Source organism: Thamnophis elegans, chromosome 4, assembly GCF_009769535.1.
Source record: "Thamnophis elegans isolate rThaEle1 chromosome 4, rThaEle1.pri, whole genome shotgun sequence".
NCBI classification, from domain to species: Eukaryota; Metazoa; Chordata; class Lepidosauria; order Squamata; family Colubridae; genus Thamnophis; species Thamnophis elegans.
This window is the reverse complement of record NC_045544.1, coordinates 74,687,524-74,714,677: the sequence shown is the minus strand read 5'-3', so window position 1 is coordinate 74,714,677 and position 27,154 is coordinate 74,687,524. Positions and strand designations below refer to the sequence as shown.

The window sequence follows — 27,154 nt, the reverse complement described above, 5'->3', positions numbered from 1 at the left end:
GTCCCATGAGTCAGTATTAGTTGATGTCTTGATGGGATGAAGAGATGGGATACTATCAAGTGCTGAGAAACAATAACTAATATCCTACATTTTGGGAATAGTTGTGCTAGCGTAATATTTTATTTTTATTTTGTTTTAAGATACTATTCCTGTACAGGTGAGTTCTGCCAGCTGTTCTGATTGTTGATTTATTGAATTCATTATATCAGAGGTGAAATGTCTGTGAGATATGCTACATGAAGTGTCTGATTTTGTAATGTAGGCATTAGCTTACTGAATAAAACTTGAAGTGGCTGTCAGAGATTGACATTGTCTCATTCTTTATATTCATGAAATCTAGCCTTTAAAAAGCAGTTTGCCTCTAGGTATGAATCATAAGCCAATGATGGTTAGTTGGCTTCCATTATTTGCTGTTAACATAACAAAAACTAAATATTTTGTTTCAATTCTTATGGATAGCAACGGAAATATAGAGCTGTAAAAATGATCTATCTCTAGCTGCATTGCATATATTTTCCTTCGTCATTTGCTCTGATACTTCTGCAAAGATTTATATTCTTCAAGATCTTTTATTTCTTCTGCTGTCATGTTCATCTTTGGGAATCATCTACACATGGTGATGTATGACAGAGTCCAATTCCTTGGATTTTTCAAATTGTATAGACAGTATACACAACTTGAATAAGAAAACATGTTTCTATCCTTATTATACAGATGGATTTATGTTGCATCTATCAATCAAATTCTTAAAACATAAGTATCGGATTTTGAGAACATCAATGAAATAATGAAGGATTGAAATTTTTTTTGCTTCTTTAGTCCTATTTTATACTTCAATTGTTTCACAGACTTACTGAATTGTCAATAGAAGTTTGTAACATAATTCAGAAATCAGTGACAAATAGGATTATACTGGGAAAGTTAACATATAGCACTTGTTAATCATTTATGTTTATTGAAATTATGCAAAACCAAGTTTGTTTTGCATGTGCATCAAAAAGCACAAATGGTTTTCTACTTGTCTGCCCCCTCCCCAGCCCCCTTTTAATAATTGAATGATAGATCTATTCTGCCTACTCCCTGAAGGCATTTTCTATTTATCACCAGCAGTCAATACACTGGCTATTGACAGGACAGCATTTGGAAAACAAACTAATTAAAGGATATTCAGGCTCGTGTGCTGATTCCAGGATCATGACATCATATCACACTATATTTTAGCATTCAGAATTTCATAGAGTGTGCTAACTTCTATTTGCCTTGATCTTATTTGTTTGGAAAATTAAATATCAACCTCTTTTTTAATATATGACTATTGGATTAGATAGTACAACTAATTAAATATCAGTGTTTGGAATTTTCATTTTGTCAGCCTTTATATCTTCTGTCCTTTCTGATTTGTGATTCTTGGTAAGCAAGATAATAATTGCTAATTAAATATCTAATTTTATTTTGATTGACATAGTTTATTAGCTATATTACGACAAGTCCATATGAATTCTGCAAGATAAATTTATAAAATCCATGACATTTAGAGAATGGCCCAAGATTTCATTTGGAGAAACTATGCCATTTAGTTTCTTAAAATGAAATATAGAGACAGAATAAAAACGGATGCCACTAATAATACAGATCTAGCAAAGCTTGGTAAAAAATAAGCAGTTGATGATAGCATTTTCTATCTTAATCCCCAATATATTTGTCATGAGTAAAAGCAGGAATTTTATTTTCAAGAGTCAGAGGCGTTTGATGGAATATCTAGGTGTCTTAATATCTTAGTATAGAGTTTCCCCAATTGTTTGGCTAGATTGCAGTTATAGGTAGTCCTCAACTTATGGCTGGTTGCTTAACAATTATTTGAAGTTACAATCAACATTCCAAGAGTTAGTTACAACCCGTTTTCAGGTACAATGGCCATACTCACCCTGTGGCTATGACGTGGTTGTGTTTTGGGCTCTTAGCAACCAGCTCACTTTAAAAGCTGTTTGCAGCCACATGTGATTGTGATTTGCAATGTTTTTTTGCTAGTTTCTGGCAAAAAGGACCTTTGGGGAGACTGAACTTGCTTAATGAACACTATTTGCTTAATGATCATTGTAAAAACAATTGTAACTTTGAATCTGACTGCAACAGCTTATTATCATAATTCCAGGCTCAATTAGTCATAACATTAGCGCTATGTGAAGGAATCTGTACTATACTGTACCTTGAGGATATGAGACATTAGCATAATGCACTTAGACTTATATACTGCTTCATAGGGCTTTACAACCCTCTCTAAGCTGTTTACCGAGTCAGCATATTGCTCCCAACAATCTGGATCCTCATTTTACCAACCTTGGATGGATGGAAGACTGAGTCAAGCTTGAGCCAGTGAGAATTGAACTGTTGGCAGCTGGCAGTCAGCAGAAGTAGACTGCAGTACTGCATTTTAACCACTGCACCACCACTGACTTTATATTTGTTTCTTTTGTGATCACAATAGAATAAGTACAAAAGAAAGTCACACTATAATCATTAAAAAGTTAATTATTGAAGCAGAGTGCAGGACTCTGATCTTGGAGGGAAAATGTGGGTGAAATATGTTCAGGATTAAAGCTTTGGTACTGCAAAATGAATATTTCATGACCTCTCTATAATTGCTTCTAGTACAGTTAATAAAATTATTAGAAGAGTAGTTGAATTTTTCATCATTTCCATGAAATGATTGATGGCAAAGCATTGATCTACAAAAAGATCCTGTGTGCCTCAATGGGCACAAGTAGCTTAATGGACAACTTAGTGGTATTTTGCATTCTTTGGAAGTACGAGGCTAGCTATGTACCGTATATACTCGAGTATAGGCCGACCCGAATATAAGCCGAGGCACCTAATTTTACCACAAAAAAAACTGGAAAAGTTATTGACTCGAGTATAAGCCTAGGGTGGGAAATGCAGCAGCTACCGGTAAATTTCAAAAATAAAAATAGATACCAATAATGTTTTTGAATATTTATTTCAAAGAAAAACAGTAAACTAGTGGTGTATTCAATGAAATACTTCACTCATGCTGATGTCCCGCTGTGATGATGATGTCCCGTGCAGCCGCGGGAGCGATGTCCCGCCTCCTATGACACACGGCACAGTGATTCCTATTATTGGATCACTGTACCAGAGGAGGTGGGACATCGCTATGTGGCTGCTTGCCATAACAAGGAGGAGGTGGGACATCGCTATGTGGCTGCTTGCCATAACAAGGAGGAGGTGGGACATCGTTGCAGAGCGGCAGGAGGGGGAGGAAGGGGAATCGTAAGACAGCCCTGCATTATAGTAGAACGTGAGGAGGGGGGATGGTGCGGTGTGCGCTGCGCGGCAAACTGACACAGAGGGAGGGGAAACTCACGGGCGCCGGGCCATTCACGAGCGTCACCCAGCGGCATGGCCCTGCCCCTTTTTCTCCTCCATTTCGGGCAAATTTTTCACTGACTCGAGTATAAGCCGAGGCGGCTTTTTTCAGCCCAAAAAGTGGGCTGAAAAACTCGGCTTATACTTGAGTATATACGGTAACTCTTCAGTGTAAGGTATTAGAATATGCTGATACTGAACTCTTTCCCATTTTTAGGCTGGACAGCCAGGGAAGAGAGCAGGGGATTGGACTAAAAGATGTCCAAGGTCTCTTCCAATTCTGTTATTCCACAGCCCTGTTTTGGGGCGCAAAAATATGTTAAGTAGGCACATAGCTATTTTCCTACTAACTGTTATTCTGTTTTAAATAATCATTTCCAAATAACTGCAAGCATTATTCAAGAAAGAGCCGAGGTGGCGCAGTGGTTAAATGCAGCACTGCAGGCTACTTCAGCTGACTGCAGTTCTGCAGTTCGACTGTTCAAATCTCACCGGCTCAGGGTTGACTCAGCCTTCCATCCTTCCGAGGTGGGTAAAATGTGGACCCGGATTGTTGTTGGGGGCAATATGCTGACTCTGTAAACTGCTTAGAGAGTGCTGAAAGCCCTATGAAGCGGTATATAAGTCTAGTATATAAGTCTAACTGCTATTGCTATTATTCGCAAGAATCCAAACACTAGAGGTGGAATGGATAACAGATGGTTGCTCATTCTCCACAAGAATATAGGCTGGGCTGGAAAGTACTGATTGGTCCTAAATCACCTAGTAAATGGCAGACTTGGGTTGGCTGTCCCTAGTACTAAGGTTTTGTACCAAACCTTTTATATCAGACTAACTTTTTAGCATTGAGTAATAGTGATACTAAATTCCCCACAATTGAAAAACAATTTTAATTGAATCTAAGACCCTGTTTCTCTTTTTGGATAATTGCATCCACCCTATTTTGAAGGATGCATATATTATTTATTTCCTCTCTTCCAAACATATGAAGGCAAATTTAATATTGATTTAAAATATGATTGATAGTGTGTGTCCTAATTATTAGAAACACGTGATGCAAGAATTTTAATCACCCATTAATTTGAAAAGGTACCAACAGTTTGGATTTATGTTACCGTATATACTCAAGTATAAGCCGAGTTTTTCAGCCCACTTTTTGGGCTGAAAAAAGCCGCCTCGGCTTATACTCGAGTCAGTGAAAAATTTGCCCAAAATGGAGGAGAAAAAGGGGCAGGGCCATGCCGCTGGGTGACGCTCGTGAATGGCCCGGCGCCCGTGAGTTTCCCCTCCCTCTGTGTCAGTTTGCCGCGCAGCGCACACCGCACCATCCCCCCTCCTCACGTTCTAATATAATGCAGGGCTGTCTTACGATTCCCCTTCCTCCTCCTCCTGCCGCTCTGCAACGATGTCCCATCTCCTCCTTGTTATGGCAAGCAGCCACATAGCGATGTCCCACCTCCTCTGGTACAGTGATCCAATAATAGGAATCACTGTGCCGTGTGTCATAGGAGGCGGGACATCGCTCCCGCGGCTGCACGGGACATCATCATCACAGCGGGACATCAGCATGAGTGAAGTATTTCATTGAATACACCGCTAGTTTACTGTTTTTCTTTGAAATAAATATTCAAAAACATTATTGGTATCTATTTTTATTTTTGAAATTTACCGGTAGCTGCTGCATTTCCCACCCTAGGCTTATACTCGAGTCAATAACTTTTCCAGTTTTTTGTGGTAAAATTAGGTGCCTCGGCTTATATTCGGGTCGGCCTATACTCGAGTATATACGGTAATCTGATTTAGAATAATTGTAATTGTGATTCTATATCAGGGTCTTATTCTGCCCTGAAAATATTACGACACAACAGTATTGGGAGATTTACTCCATTGGAAAATAGGACTTTGAGGAATTGTGGGAATGGTTGTATCTAATATCTTTTGAAGGATTTTACAGCTATAGAGATTGATAGGAAGAGATTTCAGTAGTACGTACAAAGATTTTTAATCACTGTGTTCACAACTTGAAATAATATTAGGGTTATTATTGAAGCAAAAGAAAAAATAAAAGCAATGTACCTTGATTGGTTTTACTTTGATATTGGTTCAAAAATGTGTTTATTCTGAATAATATTTCAGGGAGGGGGAATTTTATATGCAGAGATATCCACAGGGAGGGACAAAGGGAAATAATAAAAGCATGTTATGTTGTACACTTTATCTTTTCAATTTGTGTATCGTGCTGCATGTATACAAGAGATGGAATAATAGCATAATGTTACTTTAAAAGGTTGAAAGCATTGAATCCCCCTCCTCCCCCCTCTCGTGTGTGTGTGTGTGTGTGTGTGTGTGTGTGTGTGTGTAGAGAGAACTGGTAGTTTAAGACACTGGCAGTTTAAGACAAATCAAGGATAAGTAAGGGATGGAGGACAGCAAAAGGCAAGAAAAAATGTGTAGGTGACAAGTTTGATTCTGTGGAGTGCCATAGCTGAGACTTGAAGTAAGTATTCCAGAAGTTGGAAATTAACATTTAATCCATCTAATCCAGTACCCTGCTAAGTGCAGGCATCTGATTTAAAACAGCCCTGATGAATACCTACCTAGTTTCTCCTTGAACACATTCAGCCAAGGAGAGCTTATCACTTGTTTATGTAATTGATTCCACTGTAGAATTGATCTTCTTATTAGGAAATCTTTCCTAATATTCAGTTGGAATCTGGCTTCCTGTAACCAATACAACTTACCTGGGCTAAACAATTACTCTCAGTAATCTATTTCAGGTTCAATAGTCTTTATTTGAAGTTCTAATTTCAAATCACCTGGATATTAAGTTTAGGCTCTGCTTTTGTTTTGGCCATCTTTTGAAATAACATAATCACTGAGCTGTATAACCTTGCCTTTGAAATCCTTTCTTCAGAATAGTTCTGACATAAATGAGAGGTCGGGGGCCATCAGCTAAGGCATGTCAGCTGGTGGGGCCCAGGAAGAGAATCTCTTTAAGCCATGACATTTCACCCTTTGGAATATTTTTCCTCTGGAGATCAGATGGGCCCTGTTCATAAAGACTTTCTTTAAGCCTTGAAGACTTGGCTCTGTGCTTGTCCCGAGTGAAGTTTCTTGGTTATGTTTAGTGTTCTATTGTGGCTTTGCATTTTTTTCCTGGCTACTAGGAGTTCTATATTTTTTGTATTTTTAAAATAATTTTAATATTGTTAGTCACCCAGAGTCCCATATATGGGATTGGTGGTTATATGCAGTAAGTCCGGTAAATAAATAAATGTAGTTTTACCATTCACTTTGCAACCATTGTTTTTACTGCCCCAGTTTTTGTGCAGAGAACTGGAGCACTGTCTAGTTGATGCTCATTGCTGAATGCATGCAGAAATTGTGGTTCATGAAAATAGGTCACTGTGATTTTATTAGGCTAGCAATTGAATATCCATTGACTTTTGCTAACTCCCACAAAAGCATTTGTACTAACCTGCAAGATTGTAGCCAGTTTATAACTGTTTCATGTGTGAGAAAAAAAGTTGCATTATAGTGTTTGAGATAAACATATAATGCCTAATTTGACTGACTGACAATCCGAGGACCATGTTTAGTTGTTTATTTATCAGAAAATGGTTGTGACCATGGGACTAGAAATCTCCTTTTTCAGAACCTGGTGCTAAACCTGTCAGTCAGGACAGGACAGTATGCTTTTTAGTTTCCAGTTGTTTAAACAATAAATGGGCTCCAAACCGAAACGCTGCAAATCAAAGGAACTTTGGTTAAAATGGTAAAGAAACATAAATCTTGAAGTCCCTGCATTGATTACCAGTAGGTTTTCAGTCCCAATTCAAAATCCTGGGAGTAACGCAGGGAAGATTGGACACATCATGTGCTGAAGCAGCAGTGAAAGAGGGGGGAAGGAAGGCGCTGGGGTGTTTTAGCCAATGTCCAGGTTCACCAGTAGATATATGATGGGGAGTGTAAGCTATTCCTTTGATTCCCTCTGAGTGTAACCCCAACCAAAGATTTACTTGTTGACTTGTTGACAATGAAATTAGAGAAAAAAGGGCCCTTCAACAAAGATTGACCCAAGAATGACATGCCTTCAAGGCCTATAGTCTACTGAAAGGGAAAGAAAAAAAGACAGACAGACAGACAGACAGACAGACAGACAGACAGACAGACAGACAGACAGAAAGAAAGAAAGAAAGAAAGAAAGAAAGAAAGAAAGAAAGAAATTAACTTGCAAGTTTAAAAGACATTTGGGTTTAACTAATATTCCTTTTTACATGGTCTTCCTGGGACTTGAATTTATCATTTTGGAAAAGTTTACTTAAGCCATTGCTCATTCTGTCTTTTTATACTATTTTTGTTTTACTATTTACACATATTTTGATTATTCAAAATGTGTCCAGACCAGTAGTTCTCAATCTGTGATCCGCGGACCCATGGGGGGCTGAGATGTCATCACAGGGAGTCCACAAAGCCTTGAAGAAATTTTTTATGACATAAAATTAAGTTTTGAGGGTCCGTGGCCATGGTTCATAGCCACAAAAGGTATTTAAAGAAGGTCTATGCTGAAGAAAGGTTGAGAACCACTGGTCTAGACAAGCAATAATGTGATTTTATTTCACATTATGTATTCAATGTAAATCTAATATTACGTAAGGTGAAGGTGATGTTTTTCTGACTTATGAATCAGCTGAAAAAAATTACGTGCACATTGGATTTGCATTGCATCAGATTTAGTAAAATGTTAATTTCAACTTTTACAGCAGTCCATGAAAAGAAGAGGAAGCAAAGACTTGCAGAAATCAGAAAAAAAGCAGCAGACCCCCACTGAGGTGACTTCATATATTTAATTTTCCCCTAGTACATTGCAGTAAACTATGTGTCCTTAACTGACAGCTAGGGAAAGATTTAGGATTTCAACAAAGGGAAATTGTTATTGTTGTGACATTTGTGCTCTAAATTGACTTCATTAATTCTGTTCTCTATCATACCTACATTTATTTCATTCTCTGTAGATACAAATCTGAATTTGCTATTTAAATTATAGAGATTGTATTTTCTTGCATTTAAAATGAATAATTTTAGTGTCTCTGAAATGGACACCATAGTAAGGAGAAAAACAACATGATTTTATCTTCTTGAAAAAATATCCAACTTGTTTATTGGATAATAGTGCCTTTTTCTCAAGAATCATACTTAAGATGTCAAAAATTAAGTTACTTCACGTGATTGCTTCCTTGAACCTATATATTAAGAAAATTATAGCATCTAAATCCTAATATATAAGTAACAAACATGATTTTTATATTTTTTAAAATATATATCTCCTCTCTCTCTCCCTCCTTCCCTCCCCCCCTTTCTGTATATTCCTTTGTGTTGAAGTATAAAATCTGTTATATGTTTTCAGGATTGTTTAGCATTATTAAATGACGTTGAATTGGCTTTGGGATTTTTTACTGAGCATATATTGTGAGGCTGTTCCTAAATGCCTGATCTTGAGGCAGATTTAATACAATACAATACAGTACAATACAATGCAATACAATACAATAGCAGAGTTGGAAGGGACCTTGGAGGTCTTCTAGTCCAACCCCCTGCCTAGGCAGGAAACCCTATAGAAAGCCTCTGGAGCCTGGAGAGGGCGAAAAATGAGATCATTGCAGACTCAAAAGAGGGTGGGGTTTGCATGTGCGTGGATAAGTGGGTGGGGGGTTATGTGCGCATGCGCACGGGGTCATGGGCAGAGGATTATGGATTTGGCATGCCCACCCATGAACCCCCTGCGCTCCTCCCGCTTTTGGCACGCGATGCCAAAAAGGGTTGCCATCACTGTCCCATACCATTCCAGACAAATGGCTATCCAACATCTTCTTAAAGACTTCCAGTGTTGGGACATTCCTAACTTCTGGAGTTAAGCTGTTCCACTGATTAATTGTTCTAACTGTCAGGAAATTTTTCCTCAGTTCTAAGTTGCATCTCTTCTTGATTAGTTTCCACCCATTGCTTCTTATTCTACCCTTAAGTTCCTTGGAGAATAGTTTGACTCCCTCTTCTTTGTGGCAACCCTTGAGATATTGGAACACTGCTATCATGTCTCTCCTAGTCCTTCTTTTCATTAAACTAAACATACCCAGTTCCTGCAACCGTTCTTCATATGTTTTAGTCTCCAGTCCCCTAATCATCTTTGTTACTCTTCTCTGCACTCTTTCTAGAATCTCCACATCTTTTCTACATCGTGGCGACCAAAACTGTATGCAGTATTCCAAGTGTGGCCTTACCAAGGCATTATAAAGTAGTATTAACACTTCACGTGATATTGATTCTATCCCTCTGTTTATGTAGCCTAGAACTGTGTTGGCTTTTTTGGCAGCTGCTGCACACTACTGGCTCATATTTAAATGGTTGTCCACTAGGACTCCAAGATTCCTCTCACAGTTACTACTATTGAGCAAATGCACTGTAGCTGTGCATTTTGTTTTTCTTGCCTAAATGTAGAACCTTACTCTTTTAACCATTGAATTTCATTTTATTAGATAGTGCCCAATGTTAAAGTTTATCAAGATCCTTCTGTATCTTAAGCCTGTCTTCTGGAGTGTTGGCTATTCCTGCCAGCTTGGTGTCATCTGCAGATTTGATGAGTTCCCCATTTATTCCCTCATCCAAATCATTGATGAACATGTTGAAGAGTACTGGGCCTAAAACAGAGCCTTGGGGTACTCCACTGCATACCTCCTTCCATGTAGATGCAGTTTCATTGAGTGCGATTGGTCAGCCAGTTATGAATCCATCTGGTGGTGATGCTGTCCAACCCATATTCTTCTACTTTATCTAATAGTAGGTTATAGTCTACCTTATCAAATGCCTTACTGAAGTCCAAGTAAACTATATCGACGGCATTCCTCTGGTCCACTAATTTTGTCACTTTTTCAAAGACTGCAATAAGATTAGTCTGGCATGATCTGTTTTTGACAAACCCATGTTGGCTTTTGGCTATTACTTTGTTTACTTCTAGGTGTTCGCTAATTCGTTGCTTGATTATCTTTTCCAGAATCTTTCCTGGTATTGAGGTCAGGCTAATAGGTCTATAGTTTCCTGGATCTATTTTTCCCCCCTTTTTTGAAGATGGGAATCACATCAGCTCTTTTCCAGTCCTCTGGCAGTTACCTGATGCTCCAGGATCTCTGAAAGATATAGTTCAGTGGTTCTGAGATCTCATCTGCCAGTTCCTTCAGAACCCTGGGGTGTTATCCGTCCGGTCCTGGTGATTTGAACTCGTCTAGGGTAGACAGGTGCTCATTTACCATTTTCTTCCCTATTTCAACTTGTGTTCCTAATCTGATTTTTGTGGTGCTGTTTTTGATAGGTTAGACTGTTTTATCTCTTTGTGTAAAGACAGATGCAAAAAATGAATTAAATAGTTCTGCTTTCTCCCTGTTGTTTGTCACCTTCTTGCCACTTTCTCCCAGCAATGGACCAATTGTTTCCTTAACCTTTTTCTTGTTGGAAGAAGCTTTTTTTGTTATTTTTTACTTTTGTGGCAAGCTTTTCTTCATTGTGAACCTTAGCTTTCCTTACTTCATCTTTACAGGCTCAGGCTATTTGCTGATATTCTGCCTTAGTTAGGTACCCCACTTTCCACTTTTTATACTTAACTTTTTTGTCTTTCAATTTGTCAAAGAGTTCTTTATGCAGCCATGCTGGTTTCTTTTGGGAGCTGTTATTTTTCTTCTTCATTTGTATTGTGCTAGACTGAGCTTTTGTAATCTCATTTTTCAAAATTTCCCAAGCTTCTTGAGTTGTTTTCCCCTTGGGGATTCTCATCCGTTGAATTCTTCCCAAGCTCTCTCTAAGTTTATTGAAAAAATCCAAAATCCAAGACTCTAGTTTGACTTTGTTCTACTACTTGTGTTTGCATAATGTTGAATTCCAATATTGCATGGTCACTTGCCCCCAGGTTTCCTATGGCTTCAACATCTTCTATCATTTCCTCTCTGTTAGTGAGAATTAAGTCTAATATGGCTGATCCCCTTGTTCCCTTCTCTACTTTTTGGGAAACAAAGTTGTCTGCTAGGTTTGTTAGGAATCTGTTGGATCTTCCACTTGGTGCAGAGTTTGTTTCCCAGTTGATGTCAGGGTAGTTAAAATCCCCCATTACTATTGTGATGTGCTTCCTACATACCTTAGTTAGCTGACTAACAAAAGGTTCATCTACTTCCTCTGCTTGGTTGAGTGGCCTGTAGTATAGACCTATGACAATGTCATTTCCCCTTCAACCTTTAATATTGACCCAAATGCATTCAAGATAGTTCTCATCATTGTTGCGCTCTATTTCTGTAGAGATATAGTTATTTCTTATATATAGTGCAACTCCACCTCCTCTTTTATTTGGTCTATTTCTTTTAAATAATTTAAATCCCTATAGCTGTATGTTCCATTTGTGGGTTTCATCCCACCAAATTTCTGTAATGGCAACAATATTGTATCTGCCCTCATTTACTTCACCCTGTTTATTTCTCATATCTGTGCATTGGTGTATAGACATTTGAGTCCATTTTGATTGACCCTGTGTTTTCTGTCTACATAACCTGTGTTATGCCTGACTGCCCCTATTTTCTTACCACTTGTATGATTCATGCACATGGTATGGCACTCACTATTAAATGCTTGGTTTTGCTTGACAGCAGGAGTGATAATCTTACCCACAGAAACATCTATGTTACATGCACTGATAACCCTATGAGTTTTAGATTGCTGGAGACAGAAATGTTCTGTATCAATTAATTCTCTGTCCCCGCTGTTCAGTTTAAATGTTTATCCAGAAAATCTGTGAATTTAATGCCAAGTAACTCAGTCCCTTTCTTGGATGGGTGCAAACCATCTCTTTTGTACAGTTTTTCATTGGACCAGCTGCAGCATCATGACTAATAAAACCAAAGCCTTCCCTTCCCTTTTACACCACTCCTTTAGCCACACATTAAACTGCTACACGCTGGCCCTTCCCTTTTTGTTCCTTATATACTGGTAAAACCTCTGAAAATATAAGCCTACAATCTATACTACTAAGTTCATACCCCAAGCTCTGGAAATCATTCTTCACAGAAAGTACATCTTTTTGGGACAGATCATTTGTGCCAAGATGTATAATAGCATCAACGTCACAGTCCTTACTTGCATTCTTGACTAGCTTAAGAATACACTGCTGGCAGTAGCACCTGGCAGACACCTGACCTCTTTTAAAACCTCCATATCATTTCCTAAATTTACATCCCTTACAATTGAATCACCAACCAGAAGGTGACTTCTCTTTTTACATACCTTGATCTTCTTGTGTGACTGATGTGTCCACATTTTGCCTTTCCAAAGAAAGTTCTTCATTTTGGACCACGATCCCTTGCTTATTTGAATCATCATTATCACAACTACCTTGACCTGTCTCTTTAGTGTCCCCATTAAGGTCAGCAAGGGCGCTATATCTGTTATGCTGGATCACAGCAAAAGCTTTGTGTTTATGGTTCACAGCTCTCACTCTGCCAGATCCCATGGTTGTCCAGACTGCTCTTCTCCTGCAGGATCTTTGTGGTAGAGGGGGCTGATAGCGTGGCATCTCCATAGTGTGGAATGGCCGAATTGGGCACCTAATTTCTGCTTGGAGAAACTTGTTGGACTATCTTGCTGTTGCAAAATGCTGTGTATTGAAAATATGAATCAGATAAATTTTGTCTCTACTAAATCCATGGAAACACTCAGAAAGGGCATTTGGAACCTTTATTATTGTAAATATCAATGGTTTCCTTTTTTAATTGCCAAGTAAGATTCTTATTTATATATAAAGTGACTGCTTATTTTCTCCCCTTTTGTAAGGAGGATAATGAAGATCTGAAATGTCAGTTGCAGTTTGTCAAAGAAGAAGCAACTTTAATGAGGAAAAAGTTGGCCAAAATAGACAAGGAAAAGGATAGATTTGAACATGACCTACAAAAGTACAGATCGTTATATGGTGACTTAGATAGTCCCTTACCAAAGGGGGAAGCTGGAGGCCCACCTACCACAAGAGAAGCCGAACTGAAACTTCGTCTGAGGTTAGTTGAGGAAGAAGCCAATATCCTGGGAAGGAAAATAGTGGAACTGGAAGTAGAAAACAGAGGGCTTAAGGCCGAACTTGATGACTTAAGAGGAGATGATTTCTCAGGGGCAGCCAATCCCCTAATGGGAGAACAGAATGAATCTCTCTCAGAGTTACGACAGCATCTGCAGTTAGTTGAAGATGAAACAGAACTATTGAGAAGAAACCTGGCTGATGTGGAAGAGCAAAATAAGCGCATCACAGCAGAGTTGAACAAATATAAATACAAGACAGGGACTCACGATACTTCAAGGCATCATGACAGTGCCAAGACAGAGGCATTGCAAGAAGAGCTCAAAGCCACCCGCCTGCAGATCAATGAACTCAGTGGTAAAGTTATGCAACTTCAGTATGAGAACAGAGTCCTGATGTCCAACATGCAGCGCTATGATCTGGCCTCACATCTGGGAATCCGAGGCAGCCCCAGGGACAGCGATGCTGAAAGTGATGCAGGGAAAAAAGAAAGTGATGATGATTCACGTCCTCCCCATCGCAAAAGAGAAGGGCCTGTTGGTGGGGAAAGTGACTCAGAGGAGGTCCGCAACATCCGCTGCTTGACCCCTACGAGGTCCTTCTATCCAACACCGACAGGGTGGCAAAAAAGCTTCACGGACCGTCAGCAAATGAAGGATATTCGCTGTGAGGCAGAACGCTTGGGCAAGACGATAGACCGCCTGATTTCGGACACAAGCACTATCATAACCGAAGCGAGAATTTATGTGGCCAACGGAGATCTATTTGGACTTATGGATGATGAGGATGATGGCAGTCGGATACGGGAACACGAACTTCTTTATCGGATCAACGCCCAGATGAAGGCCTTTAGGAAAGAGCTCCAAGCTTTTATCGACAGACTAGAAGTTCCAAAATCTTCAGATGAACGAAGTGCAGACGAACCTTTGTCAGTGAGTCAGGTAGATTTTTACTTTGTAAGCCATCTAGGTAAACATATCATGCCTGAGATTTTGCAGGAAAATATGATAATCATTTTTGTTTCCCCCTTGGATATTAAGAATGGCAGAAGCAGCAGCTTAATGGAAATGTCTGTGGCTTATTAGAAAAGGCTAAGCAGCAGCTTGTAGCCTAATTCTAATTTGTTACTAAGAGCAATATCAAGTTGGTATCATGCCTTGGCATATTGGGTACCTGCCAAGATCCATGGTTTCATTATGGATCCATTAGCAAAAGCTCTCTGGCTTTTACTGTTGGGTCTCTCTGCTCTTGCCACAGTTCACTTGTTTTTCATCTGTTATTCAGGGTGGGCAAATAATAGTTACAAGAAGAGGAACAGCTGCTTTCCAGCAGTTACTCTGGTAAAAAAAAAATGCAATGGAAGGAGGAGGAGAAGGGGAGGAGGGACGAGAAGAGGGAAGAACAGTTATAGAGATAGAACATAAAAATATCGTTGGAGGAAGTGGACAGGACATAAATAGCCTTGACTTTCGGCCTTCCAAAATGTGTAGCTATGCTAAACCTGCAGAAGCAAAACGTAATAAAAGGAAAATAAGCACTGAAAGCCATTGAGAGGGAAGGATCTCTTATATACATTTTTCATGGGAATAATAATGGTAAACTGCTGGAGTACTTGATAAAAGGAGTCAGCTAAAAATATGCTGAGAGAGTGTATCTTTGGGCAAAACTGCTTCTTCAGCCTTGTTCAACTCCAAAATATGACCTCTGTTAGTACAAAAATTGTCAGAGGTTGAGAGAATCATTGCACAGTAAAATCAAGGAAGTAACATAGCAGAAGTGATTATATGCTAATGAACATCAAGGAACAACCTCATATTTGTAATTGTTTAAAATTATGCATTCTCTACCTTTTCTGTAGTAATGCAAGGTGGTTATACATTCTAAAGATAATCACTGCTTTGAAAATTTTAAAATAGGAAGCATATATTTTAAAATAACACATTTACAGCAGAGATTAACGGATATTTTTAGACACAAATTGGAGGATTTGCATAATATACCAAAAAGATTTGTTGAATTGAAAACAATTAGAGCTGTTAAATTGATATTTTTTATTTAAAAAATCAAAATATGTGTGGAGAAATTTGGCTGTCTCATGAGAACTTTTTTTAGGATTTGTTTGTATTTTTAACCTAAAGGAATCACAAACATTCATTCATTTATTGATTACTTTTTTGCCAGAAGATCGAATAATAGCCTAGATCCGTGATGGTGAACCTGTGGCACACATGCCCAAAGTGGCACACAAGCCATGTCACCTGGCACATGTGACCTTGCCTGTTTATCTTCTGGGTTTCTGGCACACATGCGCGCATCACAATCAGCTGTCTTTCTGGACGCAGCAGAGCCGAAAACTGGTGTGCGCATGCGTGCTGGCCAGCTGATTGTTGGGTGTGCATATGCACCAGAACGTGGAAGTTCGCCTTTTCTAGAGTGTGATCCTTTGCATGTGCAGCAGTGCTAAAAACCGCCCTGTGCATGCATGCCAGTCAGCTAATCATTGGGCATACATGCGTGCTAGAACCCAGACGTTCGGCTTTTCCGGAGCATGGCCCCGATGAAAGTGTGTGTGTGTGGGAGATGTTTCCACCCAACCTTTTCAGCACTCGGTGCTGAGAAGGTTCACTATCACTGACCTAGATGTTTAAAACAAATTCTAGCCAGTTTTAATGGAGGAAAGGCCTATCAATGACCACCATGTTTAGACGTAATATATTGAGATGGCAAAGGCAATGGGTAAGGAGGTTAGAATTCAGGTCATATTATGAGATTGTGTGACGATATCAGATGCTGCTCTCCAGGTTTCCTTTTCCTGTCGCATGACATGATAAAACTGTTAGTCTTTATTTCATTATTTTAATAATCACCAACATTATTTATATATAAAGCTTTTGTGTGTAATGGAAGAATGGACCTAAATGTATTTCTGGTATGGGAAGAAACAAGTGTACCATTCTGACAACCTTTCTCTCTCATAAATAGTAGAATACTATGGGATTTAGCAACTTCCACAGTGGGAAGGTTAAAGATATATAGATGGTTTTTGGCAACGGTCAAAAGTCCTTCCCTTTATATATAGTGCGATATAAATATATGTACAAAAGTGACAAAGCTTTGATTGCACTGCTGAGATAGCCATTTTGACTTTTGACATTCATATCCTCCAGTGCTGCTAGTGAAATCTGGAACTCTATATATTATATATATTATTAAATTATATAATCTGGAACATATTTTTTCTCTTGAAATGTTGAGATTAATGTAGTATTGTCTTGTTTTTGTATTTACTTTCCCAGATGTTCCAGCCTATCATTTTACTTATTCTCATCCTTGTCTTATTTTCATCCCTTTCTTATGCAACAATATTTAAACTTGTCTTTCTTTTCACGCTGTTTTTTGTGCTGTAGATTTTTTCATCATTTTATCATTCATTGTAGCATTATCAGTTTATTTTATTTTGTCCATCCTCCCAAGATAAAAAGTGCAAGAGTTGTAGTTTCTGTAGCAATCGCTGCTGTAAAAACACTGAAGACTATTTGTTTGAAAACAATGGGAACAACCCTTACCTTCCAAAATGTGGATAATAAAAGAAATCAAAAAACAAATATTCCCACCACTGAATCTGACTTCTGCTTATCAGAAAAGGTAGGAATATGAAAAGCAGATCCTTACATTTTAGTACATTTTTCTTTTAAGTAATGCTTAGATAAAATGTGTTACTTTTTTTTTAACAGAAACGAAAATCAATTCTAGATTAGAAATACTCCCATAAAGTGGAATATCCGGGTTGAAATGAGGGGTCCTTGGTGCTTTCTGAGCTTGGCAGTTTTCTTGCAAATGTTTTATTACCCAGACTAGTACAAACATCAGCAGTGCTGTAAGGAGCTTATATTCTAGTGGCTTGCTCTGACTCAAGCAGACATTTCAGGTCTAAAGTCATCCTAAAAGGTGATTTAAATTGCTTGCCTTCTTTTGCTGGCATGGAATGGTTCAGATGTGAGGCATGATGAAGAGAGAGGGTTCCTCTGAGTTCTGGTATCAAAGACCTGAGAAAGCTTTTCTACTTAATTTAAAACTGAATGAATAGTAAACAACAGAACACTATATTAATAAATGGAAATAATGAAACAGAAGGCTATATTAGGGAAACTTTCTGTAGTGACAAATTACATTAGAAGTCAGTTCTAAAGCTAAGCTCATGTAGTTCTTAAAATAAATCAGAATGCTGGAGAGACTTACTAAGAATTTTGTGGTTTACACTAATGTATATATTTTATTTGCAATATGCAATTATATTTGAAAACAAGTGTTCTAAAATATGTTGAGATCAAAGAAAATTTATGCCCTAACTGAATTGTTTAACTTCTGTTGATAGAGCTGGTAAAGGGCAGCTCTTGGGGACTTAAAAGATGGTTCTTGCATGGTCAGAGTTATCTCTTACTTTTAGATAATCCCTCTTGCAAATGATAATGAAATGGAGTACCCTTTATTCTAGCAATAAATAGAATTTATGCACATAAGTATTAATATATTTTGCAATCTTAATAAGTGATATTTGATAGGTGTTATTTTCTGTTTTTATCTATATATAAAATACGGCTCTGTATGTGTATGTTCCAGCATAACACTGGAACGCCACGACCAATGTCAACCAAACTTGGTATACAGATAACTTACTCTCTGGAAACAAATACTGTGGGGGTAAGACACCCCTAAAACCCCTTGGGGTGTGTGTTCTATTAAGATTGTGCCTTTAAATGGCTTCTACTGTACAGTAGAGTTGCCATGGTAACGTCTTCACAGTACTCCACAAGGGGGCTCCCTCTGGTAATGGGGAAAATCCAAGATTAGAAATTATGTTTAGTCCAGACATTTTCCCCCTATAAATAAATACTTGGACACACACACACACACTCACACACGCTCTCTCTCTCTCTATGAAGTAACATTAGCAATGTGACATTACTTTTGAAAATGATATAAAGTAGATGTAAGTATAAAACTTAATATATTCTGAATATGAAGTTACAATAATATCTATTTACAGGAATTTATTGAAAGATACTTCAAAATCCTTTTCTGCATGCCCAGATTCCATGCAGATCAGCTGCTAAGACAGTGTTTGATTCCACCCCCCACTTCTTTTGTAGAGCATTGCAGAGTTCATACAATAGGATTAGATGAGATTTTCTAGTGGAAAAACTGGTAATTAACTTTTCTTTGAAGGCCTTGTCCTTTCCAGAATTGGAAGCCCATGCCCCATGCCTTTCCTACTATTTTATGTTTGAATTGAAATGCTTATGAAGGGATTCTTCACATACTTAAAGGTAGGTGTAGTTTATTTCATTTTTAATCTAATTACCCTCTTAAACAAGGATAAAATATTTTCAAAATGAAACAGACAGAAAAATAATTTTGTTCTCTCATGTTTTCTATAATGGTCTAAGGGACTGTTTTGTCTGTTTTGTTTTTAAAATGATTTTATAATGTATATTCAAAACTGACATAGCTGTATGATTGGGATCTTTAAGTCCTACTTTACTACAGCCCTCTAAAATCTAACAGAGAGTTGTCTTATTTATCAATGATTGTTGATTGCTGTTTTAATATTTGAATTTGAATTTGAATTTACTTTATTTGTATGCCGCCCTTTTCCCTGAAGGGACTCAGGGCGGCTCACAATTCAAGGGAGGGGGAAACAAACAAAGTTACAAAATATAAAGACCATACACAGTTAAAAAACACAACAATCATACCATTCGAAGTGGGGCTGCAAGTCTTTAGCCCCAGGCCTGTCGGAACAGCCAGGTTTTAAGGGCTATGCGGAAGGCCTGGAGGGTGGTGAGGGTACGACTCTCCACGGGGAGTTCGTTCCACAGGGTCGGAGCAGCCACAGAGAAGGCCCTCCTCCGGGTAGTCGCCAGTCGATACTGGGCGGCTGATGGAATTCAGAGGAGGCCTAGTCTGTGGGATCTTATTGGTCTAGTGGAGGTAATTGGCAGTAGGCGGTCTCTCAAGTACCCAGATCCAATACCATGAAGGGCTTTGTAGGTGACAACTAGCACCTTGAAGTGAATCCGGAGATCAACAGGCAGCCAGTGCAGCTCGCGGAGGATAGGTGTTACGTGGGTGAATCGAGGCGCACCCACGATCGCTCGCGTGGCCGCATTCTGGACAAGCTGAAGTTGCCGAATACTCTTCAAGGGCAGCCCCATGTAGAGTACGTTGCAGTACTCCAGCCTAGAGATCACAAGGGCACGAGTGACTGTTGTGAGAGCCTCCCGGTTCAGGTAGGGGCGCAACTGGTGCACCAGGCGAAACTGGGCAAATGCCCCCTTGGTCACAGCTGACAAATGGTGTTCAAAAGTCAGCTGTGGGTCCAGGAGGACTCCCAAGTTGCGGACCCTATCTGAGGGGCGTACTATTTGACCCCCCAGCCTGAGAGATGGAACACTTGGCCAATTAGTAGGAGGGAAGCACAGCAGCCACTCGGTCTTATCTGGATTGAGTACAAGCTTGTTAACCCCCATCCAGTCCCTAACAGCTTCGAGGCCCTGGCTCATCACGTCCATCGCTTCATTGAGTTGGCACGGGGCGGACAGATACAGCTGTGTATCGTCCGCATACTGGTAGTATTTTATCCTGTGCCGTCGAATGATCTCACCCAGCGGTTTCATGTAGATATTAAAAAGGAGGGGGGACAGGACCGAACCCTGCGGCACCCCATACATTAGGGGCCTAGGGGTCGATCTCTGCCCTCCAACTAACACCGACTGCGACCTGTCCGAGAGGTAAGAGGAGAACCACCGTAAGACAGTGCCTCCCACCCCCACCTCCCGCAGTCGTCGCAGAAGGATACCATGGTCGATGGTATCGAAAGCCGCAGAGAGGTCAAGGAGTACTAGGATGGAGGCATGACCTCCATCCCTGGCTCTCCAGAGATCATCGATCAACACGACCAAAGACCAATATCTATCTCATTTATAACAAATTACTTGCAATTACTTATTAATTGCCTTCTGTTGCAGAAAATGGGAACTAAACTAAACTGAAAATCTAATTTTATATGCCTTTTTCCCCCCAAAGAAATTGTTTTAAAGGAAAGAGGAAAACAATTGACCCTTCTTTCCTTCCATTCCTTGATCTGTATATTACCAGGTTTAAAACAATCTGGAAATTTACAGCCATAAAAATACAGAGTTATCAACTAGACCAACTAATGTGGCAACTTATCTAGAGTCCATTACCAAGTCTTGACTGAAAAGAATCTAGATAAACTTTTTTTCATCCAGGATACTAATATCCTTACATATTTTCTAAAACCTACTTTAAAATGGAAATACATTTGTCTAAGATTGGCTAATGAGAAGATTGGAGATACTTGTCTATTCTGAAGTGGATGGTAAATCCCTCCAAAGCATTTATCATCTTTAGAATCAGTTACAGAAGCATTCTCTAGTTGCCCAAGGAATTGAATAGATATGGCTTCAGCCTACAGAGGGCTGAGTTCAGAAGAGGAAAAGCCATGATACAATTACACACCCTCACATTTATATATCTAAGAGGATTCTTTAGGTGTGCGGGCTCTGGTTGTATGTATAGAAATGCTAAGAAAAACATTCCTAAGCTGCTGTTGAAGACAACATTGTATGAGAACAGAGTGATAAAGAGTCTGAGATTCTTCACAGGATGTACTCAGTATAATTTGAAACTGTCCACTCCGGGCATTTTGGATAAAATTAATGACCTATTCAAATTTTAATTTCAGGAAATCCATAAAGCTGTATTCTTTGGAAAATCAAATATGAACAAGCCACATTTTGCTATCCCATTGAAATTTTCTGTGTAGTGTCTAAGTTTTTAACAGTTATTGAGGTGAAGGAAGGTTTGTTGGACATGTAGGTTTAGTGGATGCTTTTCAGACTTTATTCCAGCACTGATATAGTAGGTTCAAAATCTAGCCTGTGTATTAGAATTACATTGCTTATTCTTTTAAAATAATTCCGTAAATATTTGGCTTTATAGCATTTACAGAAGATGTGTCACAAATTATTTAGTATATCAGTGATTTCAAACTTTCTTATCTAACATTCCTGGTTGTTTTGGACTTGTAAATTTTTTTTTTGTTTCTGTTGTTTTTTAAAAAATTTCTTCTTTCCAGTGTAACCAGAAGGCAAAGGAGAATAATTGATTAATATCTTTTGAAAATAAGGATGTTTATGTAGCACAGTTCAACAACACTCTGCATATCTCAGCTTCAGTGTGGTGTGACTTGCCATGTCAGAATCACTGTTCACCAGTAATACAAAGTTTTTACCAAGAGAAGCAAAGCCAAGCAAGGATACAAATCGAAATAAAGCAATGTGAAGGAAAACTCAGCCTTTGAGAATTGCAAAATGTCCAGAAGTTCTCAGAAGTGAGAATAGTGTGAGTAAACAGGATATTTCACTGATGGTGATCCAAGAGTCAAGTTGTAACTTATTATGGATGGATGTGTTGTGCATTTATTTCCCATATGCAATGAGAGACACACACACAAACATGAAAATATTATTAGTTTCATTAATAGTTGGCATCCTTTAATGTACATAGACTGTATATACAAACAAGGCCATTTAAAACTATGATAAGGCTTTTGGGATAGTTTGTACCTTCCTTGCATACCATGTACATTTTTTGCATTGTATCTGTTTTTATCTTAATATAAACATATAATTTATTTGGTAAAAGCAACATGTTTATTTGCTATAGGGTTGATAACTGTTCTAGTGTTTCTGAAGGGGTTTTATTTTATCCTTTTCACTCAGGTGACCACATTTGCACTGAAGTTTCCTAAAGTGGCTAAATGGGAATGGTGCAACTTGATCAGCTTGACCAGCAGATCTATATGGGCTTCTGGACTGCTATCAGCACTACCTACTATGAGAAGAATAACTGAAGGAACTCCTTTGAACTTTGGCTGAGGGATCTCAGTGAAGCTAGGTTTATTTTCCATGACCACAATCACTTATGTGCAAGTGCACATTGGTCAATAACCTCACTTTTGAAATGCTGGAAAAATGATGTTGATTCTTTGATCACCCTTCCAGTCTTCAGTGTTTTTATCAATGAGAGAAGGATACCCCTCCCATCACGCATATGTATAGATATTTATAGCTCATGCATGGTAAATTTTCCTTTAAATGACATGCTAAGGTTCCTCACCTCCATACATTTTTAAACATTAAATACTGTATAATTCTGTACATTCCGACTTTTCCCACAAACAGCAGGAAGACATGCTGTGTGCATGATCATGTGTTTATAGGTGCATGTGTTGGAATAGGAAGTATTACTAGTCTGTATTTAGATGACCCAAAATTAATACTACTATTGATGCTGAAATTAGACATGCTTATTTGTAGGCATACACGTATAGAAATGATACATTTTGTGGTTTATTTTATTTGAAGATATATAACTCTGGCAACAGGTACTTTCAAAATATCTTTTACAGGTTTCACAGGTCCACTATTTGAAATAAAAAAAAATGAACGCATGCATTTTTGTAATTGTAACAACAGAAAAGGCGTTCATATAATGTGTGCTACTTAGCTCAGTGTATTGATTTCTCATTTATGCTTAATGCTCTTCCTCTTCTTTACATTGCTAGGTCAAAGTGAGCTGTGCATATTTTTTTGACTTCACTGATCTATCACTTTTAAGTTCATTTACCTTTTTCAGTGCACAGACATTTGTAAAGATGATCATCTCTCTCAACATTTTGCCACTCATGGTAATCCAGAGACTGGTTTTCAGTGGAATTACTATCCAGCAACACTGTTGTGCAGAGAAAGAAGCAGGCTGTACAACATTTTAGGGCATAAATAAATCTTTTAAGAAAATTCAGGTTTTCTGGTAACACTTGCCTTGTGTCATGACATGTTGGTGTCCCTGCCAAGTACTTTATATTCAGTGATACAGATGTGCTCATTGGGAGCCCACACGTTATATTGAAGTCCAGATGTGAAGAAAAATGAACCATGTGACCGAGGGGTGGGTGGGATGGGGATGTGATAGATAGATGCTATTTTGTAGGGACGGCTTTATGCCTTGTGAAGTCTTTCTATGTTTAAGCAGTTTCTTTTTAAATAATCTAAAAGTACTGCCTTTTAAAGTGGTGTCCAAGAAAATGCAGTGACGTACCCTTACCTGGTGATGTTCAGGAATGTGTTTTAATTTTTGTAATTCCCAATCAACACAGCCTTGTATTGAAGTCCAAAATAAAATAAAAGGCTGGTGTATATAGTCAATACAAAAATTCCACAGATGTGAAAGGTACATCCATGGATGATGCTATTTTTTCCCCTGTCTTATTGATCAGCAGCTATCAGGAGACAAGGTTAATCTATTTTGACCAAAAGCAAAATAGGAAGTGCTCGGTAGAACACAGTTGTGTACTCTTCCACGTGAATCTGTTTTTATTTTTGCTTTTTAAGACTTCTAGCGGTCAGATTAATCATATACATTCTTCTCATTGAAATGGTTTTAGCAATTAGATAGCTTTGCTTTTGAATTGTGTCTAGTATCCAGTATAGATATGTTTAAGGTTCTTGGAATCCAGACTGATTATTAGCTATCACCTGTGATTGATTGTTTTAATACAGTATGTGCATAGCCTGATTTATTTTCTCTTCCAACAGTCTAAATGAAATAACAGATCCTATTAAGGTGCCTGGCTAAGTGTCATGACATGGGCCCCCTCCCACCTTTGAATTCTCATCCCCTTGAAATTTCATACAAGGCAGGAGCAGACAGCCTTTTTAAAATGTTTCTCCACAAGAGGATAAGATAATAGGCCTGTGTGTATTAAATAAACGATTTCATGTCAACAAAAGCTAAATTCTGCAACCTGTGAATTTGCATGAGCTAAGCAAATTTGTTTGTACAGGTAATCCTCAACTAACACCACAATTGAGGCCAACATTTCCATTATTAAGCAAGACAGTTGTTAAGTGAATTTTGCTCCATTTTACAACATTTCTTGCCACAGTTGTTGAGTGAATCATTGCAGTTGCTAAGTTAAGAACAAGATGACTTTCTGACTTTCTTTCTCTGACTTTCCCATTGACTTTGCTGGTCAGAAGGTCACAGAAAGGAATCACATGACTCCAGGACACTGTAACCATCATAAATATGCCAGTTGACAAATGGCCAAATTTTTATCACGCGGCCACAGGGATGCTGCAATGGTTGTAAATGTGAAAAACAATCATAAGTCACTTTTTCAGTCCATTGTAACTTTGAACGGTCACTAAACGAATAGTTTTAAATCAAGAACTACCTGTGTTTCATATTTTATTTTGTTTCTGCTGTTCATGGGAAGGAGCAAAGAATGGGGTCTTGGCTTCTAACCATTATACATACCATTCCACCCTGTATTATTATAAATGTTTCAAATTTTTTATTAATGGTTCCTTGCAAATCCAATGCTAACACTATCCCCTAAATGATTAGAAATTTGCTGTCTTTTATTTAAAGAAAAACAAGAATTTCAAGATACTGACTGAAATTAATGCTAAGCTGGATCATGTGAGGGTGATGGATGATTAAAAAATGTGAACAATTATGTGACTTCCTGTCTAATCCATGTTGTTTTGTTTTCCAAAAGTACTATTAAGGTCAGGGGTGAACCTGTGCTGCAATTCACACAAAAGGGGAACTCATCTTCAAATATAGTTAAGTAGAGAAAATAAATTGCCTCCCCTTTTTTTGAGCATGGCTGAGATGGATTCTGTACTTAAACCAGGGGTGTATATGTTTCTTTACCACATTACGTATTAGCAACAAACATCTAAAGAAATGATTCAAGAAGAATTGTATCAATCTATTCTGACAATAAGTACTTGCAGATGTTCATTTTAGGGATGGTGACAGGATGTGGTGGGAATGATGGAATCTGTTAACAGCCTGTTGTTATCATTTACAAATAAAGGGTTTACACCTACACAGAGGTTCTGACCTCATCTTCCCAACCAATTCCCAACAAACTAGCTTGCTTATCTCTTAAGCATATAGCATGCTATAGATTGACTGCCACATTCTCCTTTTGAAAATTTTACTCTGCTTTTTCAAAATCTTTAGTCTTTACCAAATGTATATTTGTATATTCTTTACAACTTATGATTTATCCTATAAATGCATATAATTCTCAATACTATAAAGTCTATCAAAATTGTCATAGGTCTATGTAATGTTATTTTCTATCTTTGACATTTTCCTACGTTTTTTGTCTTGGCTGTATCTTAACCCTATTTTAATTATTATTCCTAAAATGTACAACATTTCTGCAATTCCTCCAGTAGTGGGATACGATCAGTATGCCCCGGTAAGGGCGTGCCGGTGCCTGCTGAGAGTACCAGGTACCATTCTGGTATGGTACTCCGGAGGGTTCGCCTGCCCTCCTTACCTGTATTTGAGCCGATCGGGGCTTACATGCACAGATTGTACGGCGCTTGCCCGGCACTCTGCCGAGCAGCTAGAGCATCGCAGGCGGTAAGTACACATGAGTGCACTCCGTGCGTGCATGTGGTGGATGCCCGGTCCGGTTGCACTGGAATCTGAAGCCCACCACTGAATACCTCTATCCAATTTCAGCCAGTCCTGACCCCAAATCCCTTGCAAGTGTTGCGGGCACTTTATAGCCTAAGGTTAGTTCCATTGGTGATTTTTTGTCTGTCTACTTTTGAGATGATCTCGTCCTCAAGAGTCTTTTAAGAAGTTATAATGATAGCTGCACTTTTATCATCTGTCGAATTGGGTCAAGTCAAGACAACATGGCACAAGTATATAGGTTCCACCAATTGAATGTTACACTGAGTTTTTCATGGTATGTGAAGGACATGTTCCCAAAAATGGGTGGAGGCAAGCAACACATACTGCTGATCCCAATATTGGTTCTGAATGCTGTGGATAAACCCTAGGAACCACAAAAGGAATGCTAGTGTATAACATGCAATTTGTTTATTAGATTTCTATAGTTGCCCAATTTAGCAAGTAATCTTCAAGCTGCTTTTTGCTCTCTTAATTGATATTGTCCAATATCCATCATCCTGGCCTTGATCCTTTTCCCTTGCACTGTTGAAAATCAGATTAGCACTTTCCAGACATTGGAAGAATATGGTTGGCACCTGAGCAGTAACATTTCAGTTTGCAACACTTCCAGGTACCAAATTGTAGACATTGTTATGGCTGTCAGCAAGACGTAGGATATCTGATGGAGTAAATATAGTCTGCCTTCTCCCACAAAAGAAAAAAAAAAGTCACTGAAGAAATATCCTCACCAAAGTCTCTTGAACAAATTCAGCAACCATGGGATAAGAGGGCAAGTGGTCCCATAGGATATGAATCTAAAAACCAAAAGGCATAGATAAGAATGAATATTTTCAAATTGAGGAGGTTCCAATGGAATTCCCAGAAATCAATGCTGGGACGAATATTTTTAACACAGTTTATGTTTTTATAATTAATGTTATGAAGCCAAAAGGTCAGTATTGTTTTTTTTTAAAAAAAACTTCTAGTATTATATAAATATATGTTTGTTTAAAAATTTTCTCTCTGTTTATCTCTGTCTCTTTCTCTCTCTCTCTCCCTCCCTCCCTCCCTCTCTCTCTCTCAGAGAGATCAGTTTCATTG

General features: G+C 38.4%; 1 protein-coding gene across 3 annotated transcripts in view; it reads left to right on the top strand.

The window, feature by feature from the left end:
• The window catches only part of LOC116508376 (protein SOGA3-like), a 31,212-nt gene extending 7,478 nt beyond the window's left edge, over positions 1–23,734 (top strand). Inside the window, exons 4-9 of one of the 3 annotated variants that reach the window (XR_004255322.1) lie at positions 8,148–8,216; positions 13,246–14,412; positions 16,955–17,125; positions 18,707–18,807; positions 21,642–21,907; positions 22,288–23,734. Coding sequence is in view for 2 of the 3 variants with exons in the window: in XM_032216965.1 (XP_032072856.1) it covers positions 8,148–8,216; positions 13,246–14,421; positions 16,955–17,125; positions 18,707–18,784 (1,494 nt within the window). In the remaining variant the exon portion in view is untranslated. Of the gene's footprint in view, positions 1–8,147; positions 8,217–13,245; positions 14,422–16,954; positions 17,126–18,706; positions 18,808–21,641 lie in introns of all 3 variants that reach the window. The other 2 variants (XM_032216965.1, XM_032216964.1) reach the window with 2 other exon arrangements.
• The last annotated feature ends 3,420 nt before the right edge of the window (positions 23,735–27,154 follow it).